Source organism: Coregonus clupeaformis, chromosome 20 (assembly GCF_020615455.1).
Source record: "Coregonus clupeaformis isolate EN_2021a chromosome 20, ASM2061545v1, whole genome shotgun sequence".
Lineage (NCBI taxonomy): Eukaryota > Metazoa > Chordata > Actinopteri > Salmoniformes > Salmonidae > Coregonus > Coregonus clupeaformis.
The window spans coordinates 61394212-61409582 of record NC_059211.1 but is presented as its reverse complement, the minus strand read 5'-3'; the positions used below and the strand labels follow the sequence as shown (position 1 = coordinate 61409582).

General features: G+C 48.9%; 1 protein-coding gene across 8 annotated transcripts in view; it reads left to right on the top strand.

The window, feature by feature from the left end:
- The window catches only part of mcf2la (mcf.2 cell line derived transforming sequence-like a), a 41119-nt gene that overhangs the window by 10838 nt on the left and 14910 nt on the right, over nucleotides 1–15371 (top strand). For all 8 annotated transcript variants that reach the window (XM_045205631.1, XM_045205630.1, XM_045205636.1 and 5 more), the window contains exons 2-4: nucleotides 4365–4448; nucleotides 6514–6628; nucleotides 9259–9349. In XM_045205631.1, coding sequence (XP_045061566.1) covers nucleotides 4365–4448; nucleotides 6514–6628; nucleotides 9259–9349 — 290 coding nt within the window. The remainder of the gene's footprint in view (nucleotides 1–4364; nucleotides 4449–6513; nucleotides 6629–9258; nucleotides 9350–15371) is intronic.

The window sequence follows — 15371 nt, the reverse complement described above, 5'->3', positions numbered from 1 at the left end:
CAGGCGGATGGCCAAGGCTATGAGGGACTCGAGATCTCCAGCTGGTTCTCGGGTGGCTAACTCATCTTGAAGGGGCTCAGATAACCCTCCCTGAAAACAGACCCTCAGCGCTTCATCATTCCATCCGCTCCTTGCTGCTATGGTCCGAAAATCAATGGCGAAATCTGCCGTGCTTGGGGAGCCCTGACGGAGAGACAGTAGGCGCTTGGAAGCCTCCCGCCCACTGACAGGATGATCGAACACCCGCTTGAACTCTTCTACAAATGCAGCGTGGGAATCACAACAGGCCTCCTGGGACTGCCACACCACAGAGGCCCAGGCAGCGCTTTGTCTGAAAGAAGGGTAATGATGTAGGCAATCTTGGAACGGTCTGTGGGAAAACTTGAGGATTGGAGCTCGAAGGTGAGGGAGCATTGGGTGAGAAACCCTGGCAAGAGCTTGGATCCCCAGAAAAGGGCTTGGGAGGTGGTAGTCGGGGCTCCGCCAACCGAGAAGGCCTGTCGTCACTGGGAGGTGACCTGGGGGAAGGGAGAGGACCAAGGAGGCGTTCAAAGAGCTGGTGAAGGGAACTCATCATTTCCGGCCAGGAGTTGAGAATGTCTAGCCATCAGCTCCTCTTGTCGGCTGAGAACGGCTTCATGGCGCTGGAAAGAAGCCTCATGTCGAGTGATCACCGCCAACAGGTCCTGGGAACTGAGTGTTTCTGGGTCCATGATTGACTTGGTTATTCTGTCACAAGCCGTGCTAGAACTCCGGTCTCAGATGTGGAGAGCTGGGGGTAATACCCCTTAGCCACAGAGGAGGTGTAGTAGGACCCAAATGAAACACCCAAGGCAATACTCCAGGCCAGTAGATTTAATGTAAAAACAAAGGTTCTTCGCCATTCACAAATAGTCCAACAAAAGTTCTTCTCAGAAAGAGGTATGTTAACAAAACAGGAGGCAAAACAAAATAACTCCACGAGGGGAGAAAAACAAACTAAAGATAACTTAGAAAACCTTACTTGGAAAGACACGGTGGAACAAAGCAGGAGACACATAGCCAGGACTCAATAACCAAGTGAGAAACAAGGGGAAAACACACAGCTAAAATACACAAGGGGAAACAAGGCACAGGTGACCTGGATCAAGCTAATTAGGACACACGAGGAAGAACTAAGGCAGAGGGGAACACAGATGACCTCTAGAGGCCCGGAGACAAACAGGAGGCAGGAAGCTGACAGTATGAGCGTATTTTGCCAGTCGGAGTTAGTTTTTTTTTCTGAGTTCCCAGTTGTTTTGAACGCGGCAGGACTCATGCCGGATTGACAGCATGGTCAATTGTATTCAACCTTTTCTGGCCCATGGTGTTGAATGTTTATCATTTTAAGCTTGGAAAAGAGACCCTTAAACCCAGACTTGGACCACACACCCTCTCCACTGAATAGCAGGCTAGTGATTGCTTTGCAATGCTTGCAGTTACCCACTGATTCCTTCCAAACCACTCATTGTTGATTTTGCGATTTCCAACTTGTTGTGTAATGTTTTGTCCAATGACCGATGAGCACCAATACATTTTATCTATATTTTCTCTTCATAATTTCTCTTCATATGACAAGGATTGAAAAGTAGATTGTCGACTTGATTCATGATGATGACTGCTAGCTTGCTAGCTAAGATTTTGAAAGTATGATGTTGACATGATCAGTCCAATCAAAGCTATCTGTGGCCAATGACCTTGAGCCTTCTTGGATGGGCACTTCTAATGTAACTCTATGGCAGCACCCAAGAGGCTTGAATTTTCTAGCTCTATCTGTAGATTTTGCGGGAATGTAGTGTCCCCATGAGTGACAGAACACCGAGCCAATCACGGCGCAACTAGAGAACATTACCAATCCCTACGCTCCATATTTTCCGCTGGCTGCCCCACCACCTCAGAAAGCAATGATCTAGGCTGAAACACCTGCATTTTGGAGCTGCCTTACTCAAGAAAGCAGAAAAGAGACCATGTTTGTGTGCGGTTTTATTAAGTCAATGATACCATTTTGTTTTACATTGTTTGCACACTGATATGTGACACATATTAATGCCAAAATAACATACAAAACAGGCAACAGCAACAACAAAAAAGTTGGCTATATCTAGACAGATGAAAAGCATGGTTTAATGACCCACTGACAGAGTAAACACACAGCGCTTTGCTGGCAAGAGGCGTGTCATTAGTTATTAGGTAAACTGTAAGCTCTTTATCCTGGAGATGCTACTGTTGTTGAAACAATGATCTTTCTACCGTTTGTGCAAGAGTAAGTGTGCATGCAACCATCAATGTCTCAATATCTCTTGGAGAACGTTGGATGCTCTTTCAGCCTATGTGGATGGATGTGTGGTTCTATTGTGGTTCACTCTGCCCTGGTGTGATAAACAGCGGCTGCTTTTACTGGGACAATGAGTGGGATTCGTTTCCCAGGCAGGGCCCAGACACAACAAAAGATGGAGGGGGAGGGAGGAGGGTAGTGGGAAAGTGTGCGTCTTTAATCCCTTCGCTGGCATAAAGACCCTGAAAATACCACTGATGTCAGAAGCTGTTGGCCAATGTCTTCAGTGACTGTTACAGCTAATACTGAAACTGGAGAAATACATTGAACTGTGTGTTTGTTTAGTACTCTGATCCCATCCCTCAACACATGATGCCAACAGCACCATACACTACACCCTGTCAACACACATGATGCCAACAGCACCATACACTACCCCCTGTCAACACACAGGATGCCAACAGCACCATACACTACTCCCTGTCAACACACAGGATACCAACAGCACCATACACTACCCCCTGTCAACACACACAATACCAACAGCACCATACAGTACCCCCTATCAACACACATGATGCCAACAGCACCATACAGTATCATCTGTCAACACATGCCAACAGCACCATATACTACCCCCTGTCAACACACATGATGCCAGCAGTACCATACACTACCCCCTGTCAACACACATGATGCCAACAGCACCATACAGTACCCCCTTTCAACACACATGATGCCAACAGCACCATACAGTATACTGCCTGTCCACACATGATGCCAACAGCACCATACAGTATCCTCTGTCAACACACATGATGCCAATAGCACCATACACTACACTCTGTCAGCACATGATGCTAACAGCGCCATACAGTACCCCCGTCAACACACATGATGCCAACAGCACCATACAGTATCCCGTGTCAACACACATGATGCCAACAGCACCATACACTAACCCCTGTCAACACATGATGCCAACAGCACCATACACTACCTCCTGTCAACACACATGATGCCAACAGCACCATACAGTACAGCCTGTCAACACACGATGCCAACAGCACCATACACTACCTCCTGTCAACACGCATGATGCCAACAGCACCATACACTACTGCCTGTCAACACACATGATGCCAACAGCACCATACACTACTTCCTGTCAACACACGATGCCAACAGCACCATACACTACACCCTGTCAGCACATGATGCTAACAGCGCCATACAGTACCCCTGTCAACACACATGATGCCAACAGCACCATACAGTACCACCTGTCAACACACATGATGCCAACAGCACCATACACTACTCCCTGTCAACACATGATGCCAACAGCACCATACACTATCCCCTGCAACCACCCTCACATCTCACCAATACACTCCCTTACTGCCAGCCAACGCACAGTATGACACACACTCACACACACGGCATTGCCAACTCCCAAGACCACTACCATACCCACCCAACAACCCCCTCTTTCCGCTAGTCTTTCGCCCTCTCTCCCCCTCTCTCTCTCACTCTCTCACACACACACACACACACACACACACACACAGACACAGACACATAGGGTTCTGGAGTCCAAAACTGATTATTAGAATCCACACTGTTCATGGGGAGGAAATAAAGGTTGTTTACTGCCCCCTCCCCCTCTCTCCCCCCTCCCCTCACTCTCTCCCACTACCCTCAACCTCTCCCCCCTTTCCCCCTCAGCCTCTCCCCTCTCTCCCCCCCCTCAGCCTCTCCCCTCTCTCCCCCTCCCCTCACCTCTCCCATCTCCCCCCTCCCCTCAGCTCTCCCCTCTCTCTTTCTCACTGAGACTGGGACTGAAAGTTGGAGAAAAGGGGGAATTTGGGGGATATCTCCTTGAGAAGTGGGTCAGTGGGTCCTCTGCAGAGTCCTCTGCTCCTCTCTCTGTCATGTCATCCCAGGTGCACTGTGTGACTAATACTATGCTCTATTATTGTAAATACAGTATATTACTGTAACTGTCATCTATTATTGTAAATACTGTATGTAACTGTAACTGATTTGTTTTGTCTCTCCTATCTTCCAGATGACATCATGCAGCAGGAGAGTGATCGTCTGTTCGCTGCAGACATCGATCCTGACCTCAGGAAACAGTTTGCCTTCCTCTCAGGTCGGTCTCATTCTTTTCCCTCCATTGCTACCTCCTTCATATTTGCCTCTAATAGTGGTACAATCCCAAACATCTAAGTGACCCAATCCCAAGACGCTATGCCAAGGCCCTTGAAGATCTCCCTTCACAGATGGAAAAAGTTTAAGCAATATGGCAGAAGCTAATAACACTGATGGAGCATGAATCATATAACACTGTATGAGTGAAGTAGCTGGCCTAAACATCAAAACATCATCTGTCAGCATTTTTCTATTTATAAAAGTGCAGGAATAGAACTCTGGCTGCCAGATAGGGTACAGCAGTGTTTTGCAAACTGATTTCTGTTGTATGACTTAACTAAACTAAGACTTTTGCAAGGACCCGACAGTGGGTTCCGTCCCGACCTTTGGGGAAAACTGTTCTACACCAGACCCATATTTATAAAGAGTTGTGCCAACTCTGTTTGTTCCGTTACTACTGCGATGCCAACCCAGATAGGGCCCCACGTCGGGTTACCACGGATAATAACGGCACAGAGACGGCCCGTGAATAATTAATCGCCACGGCGATCCACTTGGCAACCTGGCCCGGCAACGGTTGGAAGAGCCAAGTGTGTGTGGCACTATGTGCTGCTGTGATTGGCTGCTGAGTGTGTGACTGAATTTAACACTCCACCCGTTGAGAGCGAGAGAGTGTGTGTGTGTCTCTCTAACTGAATTTCACAAGCTTCAGCTCCTAACTGTCTATCTTTTCTGGTTGCTGTTACATGTCTTGCCTGGAGCCTGTTCTTTGGTTGTGTACAGTCTGTGTACAGAGTATATTTGTCTTTACATCTCTCGGTCAGTGTGTTTAATAACTCTGTGGTTGCCAGGGGTGATGTGCGTATGTGTGTGTGTTTTTGTTCATGACCGCTATCCACCCTCTGAGGAGTCATATGACCACACAGCTAAGTCTGATGAAGATGACCCTTGGTCTATTTCTAATTCAGACTTCTACGCTACAGCCTAAGTACACCACTAGAATGACTCCAAGCCCAGCGTGTGAGAGTGTGACGCAGCAATACTGTTTTAGCTGGGTCACTAAAGACTCCTGCTGCAGTACAGGGAATGTTTAACTGTTCCTTCCCTGTTCTCCCTGTGTGTTCTCTCCTCTGTGTGGAGGTTGGATGTGCCTCCAGGCCTAGTTTTGTGTTGTAGTCATTAACCTCTCTGGTCCTCCTCTAGTCCCCCGCTCAGTCAGGGGCCTGTATGGCACACATACACACATGGCACCAGATGGAGCAGGGCACAGTGCTATGGTTCTGCTGGACTGGCCCGGCTGGTGCAGAGAGAGATTCACACACACAAACTGTCTGTCTCATTGTCTCTACTCACACCTGTACATTTCTCGTTCCCTGTGCTCTCCTGCAGCACTAAATCAAATCAAAATGGATTTGTCACATGCGCCGAATACAACAGGTGTAGACTTTACCGTGAAATGCTTACTTACGAGCCCTTTCCCAACAACGCAGAGTTAAAAAGGAAGAAAAATGATCAAATAGAAAACATTCTAATATCAGCCTGCAGAGCCCCAGTAACACCAGGCTTTGTTGAGAGAAGATAGATCCTGTCTCATCCTTTAATCTGCCCCTCCCCCACTCAGACAGTCACATGAATCCTCTGGGTCAGTCGTTCTCAAACCTCTCCTCGGGGACCCCCAGACGTTTCACAATTTGGTTGTAGCTCTGAACTAGTTCACCTGATTCAACTAGTCAAGGGCTTGATGATTAGTTGACAAGTTGAATCCGGTGTGCTAGCTGTGGAATAGTTGTAAATACATGGACGGCTGGGGGTCCTCGAGGAGAGGCTTGAGAACCACTGCTCTGGGTGTTCATCTCACTGGGGTGGGTGGGTTAGCTATATCTAACAGAAGAATAATGGACATTATCAATATGATGTATATGAAATAGAAGGATTCCAAAGCTATCCATCTTGTCACTATGTCTATTCTGTGGGGGTCTGAAAAGGGGGTCTGGGGGGTGGTACGTCCTGTCTAATTGAGAGCAGAATTATGGCCAATAATCAAACGTCCCCATTTTTTCCCCCAGGGGGCCGAGGGGAGAACGGCAGTCCTATCATCGTGTTCCCAGACTTCCCTGCGTTCGGCGAGCTCCAGGAGGAGGAGTTCCACAACGTGCTGACCTACCTGACCAGTGTGCCCAGGTGACACACACAATGCAATGCACACTCATATGCTTGAACTTGTCATTTCTTTGTAAAGTTGAGGAAGTGGTGTGTGGTACCATAGCCTGCCAGCAGATGTCAGTGTAGAACTATTTTCACAGTTCCTTTGTTTGAACAGAACAATGAATCTCCATCCATACAACAAAGTGAACTTGTCTTATGCAGGACTGTATCTTAACCATTATAGTTGGCATCTATATTACACCTCAAAGTTGCTGCAGCTGGTACATGTGTTGTATGTCCTGGAGGTTATGCTAGTCCTGTTTATATACAGGAACAACCTTCTTGGCCAGATATCCCATGATATTCTCTATCTCAATAGGAATTCCAGATATTAACAAATGTTGAATAAATATAAAAAGTAATACAATGATCCGTATCCTCCCCTCCCCATTAGCTACTGGTGAAAGCTTTAACCCCTGACCCCTGACCCCTGGGTCCTGTGGGAGTTGGCCAGGGGGGCTGGGAGAGACGGAGCATGACTGGTGTAGAGGACAGGAGATGGAGGTGTTAATGAAAGAGACTCCTGTATATCTAATGTCCTCTGGGGTCCATTGGTTAAAAGACTCCAGGGCTCAGCTACTATATGGAAGCAGCTTGTCATAGACAGGAGTTCTGGCAAAGATGTAAAGATGTAATTTCGGACATATTTAATTTGAGTTGACAAAACAAGAAAGAAAACCAATATTTATAAGTAATATAGTAACATATGGTATCCATTTGCTACAGCCGGAGGGAACCCATCTGTATCAAATTCATGAATGAGTTTCTACCTGAGATGCATATTCAGTTATTCAGTTGTGGTGTGTGACTGAGCTGTTACTAAGACCAGGGGTTGTTCAGAAGGCAGACAACTCCCCATGTACCTCTGATGCTAGAGAGAGAGAAAGAGAGAGAGTGGGGGTGCTTTCTTTCTCTGTTGCACTCTAGCTTTCTTTCTTTTATTCCCTCGCTTTCCTTCTCTTTCTCTGTGCCTCTCCCTTTCTCTCTTGCTTTCTCTCGCTCTCTTTCTTTCTCTCTCTCTCTCGCTCTCTCTCTCGCTCTCTTTCTTTCTCTCTCTCTCGCTCTCTTTCTTTCTCTCTCTCTCGCTCTCTCTCTCTCTCGCTTGTCAGAGAGAAAGCGTGAGTGACTATAAGGGGGTAGAAAGAGGGAGCTGGAAGAGGAGATATAGAAGAGAAAGAGGGGGTATAGAGACGGGGGTCCTGGATGTTTAATCACTATGAGTGTATCTCTGAATCAGAGTGTTGTATTTAACACTGGGTCCTATAGAGGAACATCCATCATGCTGCCAGTTCAGGCCTATGGAAGGTCCTGATTAGTACTACTGGATAAAGTCATATCACCGTCTGTTTTATCTTACAAGATGCATGCTCTCTCCTCTTTCTCTCACTTCCTCCTCTCCTCTTGCTCTCTCTCTTTGTTCGTCTCTCTACCTTTTATTTCAATAAATCTCTCTCTTTCTATCTCTCTCCTATGGCTCCCTCCTTGTCCTTTACCTCAGTGTGCTCTCCTCACTGCCAACACACATGCTGCTGAGGAGAGAGAGAGAGAGGGAGGAAAGGAGGGGGAGGGGGGAAGAAGAGGGGAGGGGAAGCTCTTTAGCTAAACGAGAAGAAAGCTGTGTGTGTGTGTGCACACCACTGTCATGGCGGCAATTTAATTTATGAGCATTTTGCGGTTCCCTCTCCTACCAGCTAAAGGGGGGTGGATCTCATCTCATTCTCCATCAGATGTCCCGCCCCCCTCTGCTCATGAGCCATTCATACACACACCCGCCACCGCTGTCCATCACCCGTATGCTCCTCTGTGATAGGCTGTGGGGGAGCAGCAGGAGATGCAGGGCTGAGTTGATTGGCTGGTGTAGAGAAGCGGGTACGCAGAGGAGAGTTGTTCTCGGGGGGGCGGGGCTTGGCGGTTGGCTCCCGTTCTATCAGAGCTGTAAACAGAACGTTGGTGCTTGGCAAACGGGATCTGCAGAGAGGGAAAACCGGAATACCAGAGAAAAGGAATGGGAGAAGGAGATTACATTCTATTGAGGAGGTTTTGGGAATAACATTTGGGAATAACAGACATATCCTGTCGTGTGACATCAATGGGATTAACCTGAGGAAGCGGCAGAATTTTGGTAGTGTGTTTTCTACCGTTGTGTGTGTGTGTGTGTGTGTGTGTGTGTGTGTGTGTGTGTGTGTGTGCGTGCGTGCACAGCAGGGTGATGAATGGATGATGGCTTTTCTCCTGGCTGTGTTGATGTACATGGACCACCTCAGCAGTATTGACTCTTTCACATTTCTGTTTGTGTGTGCGGTTGTCGCTCTTCTTAAGAGCATCTGCTAATTGACTGAGATGTAAACGTGTGCTGCCAGCGACACTCTCCTTGTATTTTTGGACACAATCTACACACACACACACACACACACACACACACACCACACACACACAGGGATTGAGCGGGCTCTTCTAATGCCACTGCCTGTGGGTAGCCTGTGATCTTGGTCAAGTCAAGGGTCCTGTCATTAAGAGGATACACACATACACACACATCCATGTAACCGTGGTAACATACACACACATCCATGTTGCTGTGGTGACCGTGTCTCGCTCTCCTGCAGTGTGACAGCGTCTGGAGTGGGCTTCATCCTGGTCATCGACCGCCGTCAGGACAGATGGACCGCCGTCAAGGGGACCCTGCTACGCATTGCAGTGAGTAACCCACCGTGTGTGTGTGTGTGTGTGTGTGTGTGTCGCGCGCCTCATTAACACTGTATGCTGAGGGTATGTGTGTAATCTGTAGGTCATACACCTTAATGACAAGTGGGGTTGTGAGGTGTTAGAGATGTGCTGATGGAGAGGAAACGTTTGTATATCGGAGTAGTGGCACAGTGCAGACTTCTCTGTGAGGTGTCTTACTGTCTGGTAAAACTGTAACTACTAGCCTAGTTCTGCAGGAGGGTACTGTAGCATCATCACCTCCTTTCAGATTATACAACATCACGCTCACTTCAACCTGCAGGAGTGATAGGATAGGATAGGATGGCTCACTCGATCGCGTTTTCATACTCCGTATTTTAGAGCACACTGTAAGGAGTATAACTGCACCAAGATGTTGTCTGTATTATGTACGGTTTTATAGGTCTAAAAAGGGCCTAAAATGGCCACTTTCATCATGATTTTCTCACAAAATGCTATTTTGTTCTCTCTCTCTCTCTCGCTACCTCTCACACTCACACTCTGTCTGTCTCCTCTGTCTGTCTCTCTCACTGCATGTGGTACAGGTTGTGACAGCTCAACAGCTGTGGCTGTAGCTGGAGGGGATAGGGTGATTGAGGAGGGAAGGGATAGGGGGATTTAGTAGGGAGGGGATAGGGTGATTGAGGAGTGAAGGGGATTGAGTAGGGAGGGGATAGGGGGTTTGAATAGGGAAGGGATAGGGAGATTGAGTAGGGAGGGGATAGGGGGATTGAGTAGGGAGGGGATAGGGTGATTGAGGAGGGAAGGGATGTGGGGCTTGAGTAGGGAGGGGATAGGGGGATTGAGTAAGGCCCCTCCATCATGAATCTCTCCATACATACATAACTGGAGCTTTCAGCAACACTGCCCAATGGACAGCTCCTGTTATCGCACAGTGAAATCTAAGGCATTTAAGTGTATAGACACATTGTGTGTGTGTGCGTGTATGTGGTCTCTACCCCATTCTAAACCGCATTCTAAAGCATTTTTATATATGTTAATGTGTGCTAATTGGACCCTGATGAACATGAAACACCGACAATGAGTTCCAGGAAAGTCAGTCAGGCATCACGTTAATAACTTGATACATGCTTCACATCTATGTGTTCTTCATAATGTTGGCAATACATGCAGAGTTATGAAACAGCCAAACAAAACATAAATATTACTTTTATATTTATATAAATATAACACTGACAAATGTTAACCTTTTGCTCACCCATCTCCCATCAGCAAACCATAATGTCTCCATCACTCTCCTTATATGGGCCTGTCAGCCCCCCAATAATAATGGGCTGTTTCAGCCATAATGGCCCATTCCAGCCCATTGGGTCTGTCCATGTGACAGGGGAGGGGAGGAGGCTGGTGTTTAGCTGTTAACATAGCTGAGGTGGGACAGTTGTCCTCTGTAAGCCTCTGTTAAGTGTGTGTGTGTTCATTGATTTCCCTACAGTGATAGTAGTGTGTAAAGAGGCTGTGGAAACCTGCTGATTAGTAGAGTAGAGTATCAGTGTGGTGTCCCCAAGGGCAAACACACACACTCACACACTCAAGCATGCAGTGTGTGATTTTGAGGGAGGCAGGGGGGAGGTAGAGGGGCTGGGCTATGGAGAGGAGGAGGAGGGAGGCAGGGGGGAGGTAGAGGGGCTGGGCTATGGAGAGGAGGATGTGGGGGAGGCAGGGGGGAGGTAGAGGGGCTGGGCTATGGAGAGGAGGAGGTGGGGGGTGCAGGGGGGAGGTAGAGGGGCTGGGCTATGGAGAGGAGGAGGAGGGAGGCATGGGGGAGGTAGAGGGGCTGGGCTGTGGAGAGGAGGAGGAGGGAGGCAGTGGGGAGGTAGAGGGGCTGGGCTATGGAGAGGAGGAGGTGGGGGGATGCAGGGGGAGGTAGAGGGGCTGGGCTGTGGAGAGGAGGAGGAGGAGGGAGGCGGGGGAGGTAGAGGGGCTGGGCTATGGGGAGGAGGAGGAGGAGGAGGAAGGCAGGGGGGAGGTAGAGGGGCTGGGCTATGGAGAGGAGGAGGAGGGAGGCAGGTAGAGGGGCTGGGCTATTGAGGGGAGGAGGTGGGGGAGGCATGGGAGAGGTAGAGGGGCTGGGCTATGGAGAGGAGGAGGAGGGAGGCATGGGGGAGGTGAGGGGCTGGGCTATTGAGGGGAGGAGGTGGGGGAGGCATGGGAGAGGTAGAGGGGCTGGGCTATGGAGAGGAGGAGGAGGGGGGCTGGGCTATGGAGAGGAGGAGGTGGCATGGGAGAGGTAGAGGGGCTGGGCTATGGAGAGGAGGAGGGAGGAGGCAGGGGGGAGGTATAGGGGCTGGGCTATGGAGAGGAGGAGGGGGAGGAGGAGGGAGGCAGGGGGGAGGTAGAGGGGCTGGGCTATGGAGAGGAGGAGGTGGGGGGAGGCAGGGGAGAGGTAGAGGGGCTGGGCTATGGAGAGGAGGAGGAGGGAGGCAGGGGGAGGTAGAGGGGCTGGGCTATGGAGAGGAGGAGGCAGGGGGAGGTAGAGGGGCTGGGCTATGGAGAGGAGGAGGCTGAGGAGGGAGGCAGGGGGGGGAGGTAGAGGGGCTGGGCTATGTAGAGGAGGAGGAGGAGGAGGGGGAGGCAGGGGGAGGTAGGGGCTCTGGGGAGGAGGAGGTGGGGTGAGGCAGGGGGGAAGTAGAGGGGCTGGGCTATGGAGAGGAGGAGGTGTGGGGAGGCAGGGGAGAGGTAGAGGGGCTGGGCTATGGAGAGGAGGAGGAGGAGGGAGGCAGGGGGAGGTAGAGGGGCTGGGCTATGGAGAGGAGGAGGAGGAGGAGGGGGGAGGAGGAGGAGGAGGAGGGGGGGGTAGAGGGGCTGGGCTATGGAGAGGAGGAGGTGGGGGAGGCAGGGGGAGGTAGAGGGGCTGGGCTATGGAGAGGAGGAGGTGGGGGGAGGCAGGGGGGAGTTAGAGGGGCTGGGCTCTGGGGGAGGTAGAGGGGCTGGGCTCTGGGGAGGAGGAGGAGGAGGGAGGCAGGGGGAGGTAGAGGGGCTGGGCTATGGAGGGGGAGGTAGAGGGGCTGGGCTCTGGGGAGGAGGAGGAGGGGGGGAGGTAGAGGGGCTGGGCTATGGAGAGGAGGAGGGGGAGGCAGGGGGGAGGTAGAGGGGCTGGGCTATGGAGAGGAGGAGGGGGGAGGCAGGGTGGAGGTAGAGGGGCTGGGCTATGGAGAGGAGGAGGAGGGAGGCAGGGGGGAAGGTAGAGGGGCTGGGCTATGGAGAGGAGGAGGTGGGGGAGGCAGGGGGGAGGTAGAGGGGCGTGTGTGTGTGTGTGTGTGTGTGTGTGTGTGTTTGGCATGTCTAGTGAATGTGCTTGTAATGCCATAGGATGGAGGTCATGTATCTTCCTCTGTAGCTGACATTTGTCAAGGTTATCCTGATCAATGTTCTGTCTATATGGTACTCCCTACAGAATGACGTTGTAGATCGAAAAACGTGTTCAGAAAAAATTACCCAAAAAGTCGTTCCACCGTAATAGCTAGCCGATGTGTGGTTTGAGTGTTCTGTTGCAACATGGCCGCCACCTATCACCCAAGTGGGTGCTGCTACACATCAGCGGTGGATGGGGTGAGTCGTCGTCCCCCCCCCCGACTGAGACCCCAGTGAAAATCGTTATTCTAATATGTGTTCCATTATTACTTGATATATGATATGCTGTGTAGTTGGGGTTAACATGAGCTTTCATTGGATATACCAGAGTCAGACTAAATGGAATGGTATTGTTATGGAAATCACAGTTGAAGGTTAAGAACCTCCTTCCATGTTGTCATTAAATGGTTTTTAATGTCCGCCCGCCCGCTGTTAAAGTGCTTTTATGATTTTAGTGTCAGCAAACTCCAAGCTCTCCAAAACATATTGATGGGTTACTGTGACAGACAGGGGCCATATACTGTGCAAATAGGGTTCAAAATCCAAAGATATACAGAGAGGAGGAGCCTAATAACAATCAAGATCTAATCACAGCAGGCTTGCTCCAGTCCCAAATAGACCCAGTCCCAAATAGACCCAGTCCCAATCAGACCCAGTCCCAAACAGACCCAGTCCCAAACAGACCCAGTCCTAAATAGACCCAGTCCTAAATAGACCCAGTCCCAAACAGACCCAGTCCTAAATAGACCCAGTCCTAAATAGACCCAGTCCCAAACAGACCCAGTCCCAAACAGACCCAGTCCCAAACAGACCCAGTCCCAAACAGACCCAGTCCCACTCTATCAAGTAGTTTATTAGTGTCACGTCACATTTTTATTTAACTAGGCAAGTCAGTTAAGAACAAATTCTTATTTACAATGACGGCCTACACCGGCCAAACCCGGACGAGGCTGGGCCAATTGTGCGCTTCCCTATGGGACTCCCAATCACCGCCGGTTGTGATACAGCCTGGAATCAAACCAGGGGGTCTGTAGTGACGCCTCAAGCACTGAGATGCAGTGCCTTAGACCGCTGCACCACTCGGGAGCCCAACATGCAGGATAGAACAGTGTGACCATGCGCTGGATTATTGATTAGGAGATAAATAATGAATTGGATGGGTAAAGCACACTAGAGCGGGGGAGAGAGAGAGATGTGTAATGAAGATGAGGGATCTCTATCAGGATCTCTTCATTGATGTAGCAGTGGTAGTTCAGTAATACACTCAGATTTGAGTGACCTTGCCTGACACCTGAAGACACGTGTTAGCTCCCCGAGCGAATGCCTAGGTCTTTAGCTCAGTGGGCTAAAGCAGTCTTGAGATCCAGGTTCGAAACCTGGTCATTGACACATTCTGTGAGCAGTCCTTCATTTACTAGATGCATTTAATTAATATAAAAATACACTGGCCGTGTGACAGACATGGAAACCGTCAGTGTGTGTAATCTCATCTCTTTCTCCCAAGGATGGCAGTTTCCATGACAACGTGGTCATGCAGGGTTGGTAAGAAGCTGTGTGTGGATGTAGTGGGCTATTCTCTGGGAACAGCCGTTTGGCAATATGAGATGGCATCATACTGCTGAAATAGAACCTTATGCTGCAAATTGGAATTGTGATTTGCAGAAAAATTGTACTGTGGTTACAAACCTACACTCCTCTATGTATTTACTTGAACAGTAAAGCTAAAACGTTTAATTTGTCTCTCTAGTCCAGCCTTTTGGATTTGAGATCAAATGTTTGATATGAGGCGACTGTACACAATGTCACCTTTTATTTGAGGGTATTTTCTTACATACAGTGCCTTCAGAAAGTATTTATACCCCTTGACTTATTCAACATTTTGTTGTGTTACAGCCTAAAGCACTATGTATCTAAGTCCCACAATTTGAAGGTGTCATAAGTATTTGGATTGAGTCAAAAATGTTATATTTGGATGCATTTGTAGTTTGTTTTGGTTGTGTTTCAGATTATGTTGTGCCCAATAGAAATTAATGGTAAATAATATATTGTCACTTTTACTGTAAATAAGAATAGAATATGTTTCTGAACACTTCTACATTAATGAGATCATGCCCCCAAAACATGCTTACCTCTCACCATTACCAATAACAGGGAAGGTTAGCATTTTGGGGGGGGATATGATTTTATGCCTGTAAACACAACCAAAATATACTGCAAATGCATTTTTAGCTTCACTGCCCAAATAAATACGTAGGGGAGTGTGTATATAACTGTATGTACAGTACATGTGCTGTATATGGCTCTGACTCAGACAATAGGCTATATTCAGGCTATGTCAGTTGCTGTGTGGTTTCAGGGTTTTCTGGCGAAATCTCTTCTCTGTATTTTCAACCCAAAGCATTCAATAAAAGTACCTATTCTAAAACGAGAGAGATGCACCTCTTTTATAACATGCACTAGATATTTTTGGCTGCACCACCAGTGATGTTGGTTGAAGCTCACTCAGCCTACTATATATGTAGGCTGCAGCAGTGGAGTGTGGTGATGCTACATCACTCTGTGGGTATGTTGGTTCTACGGTGGGTTGTGTTGTTGTTGTTGTGTACCCTAGGCTGAGGAAGAT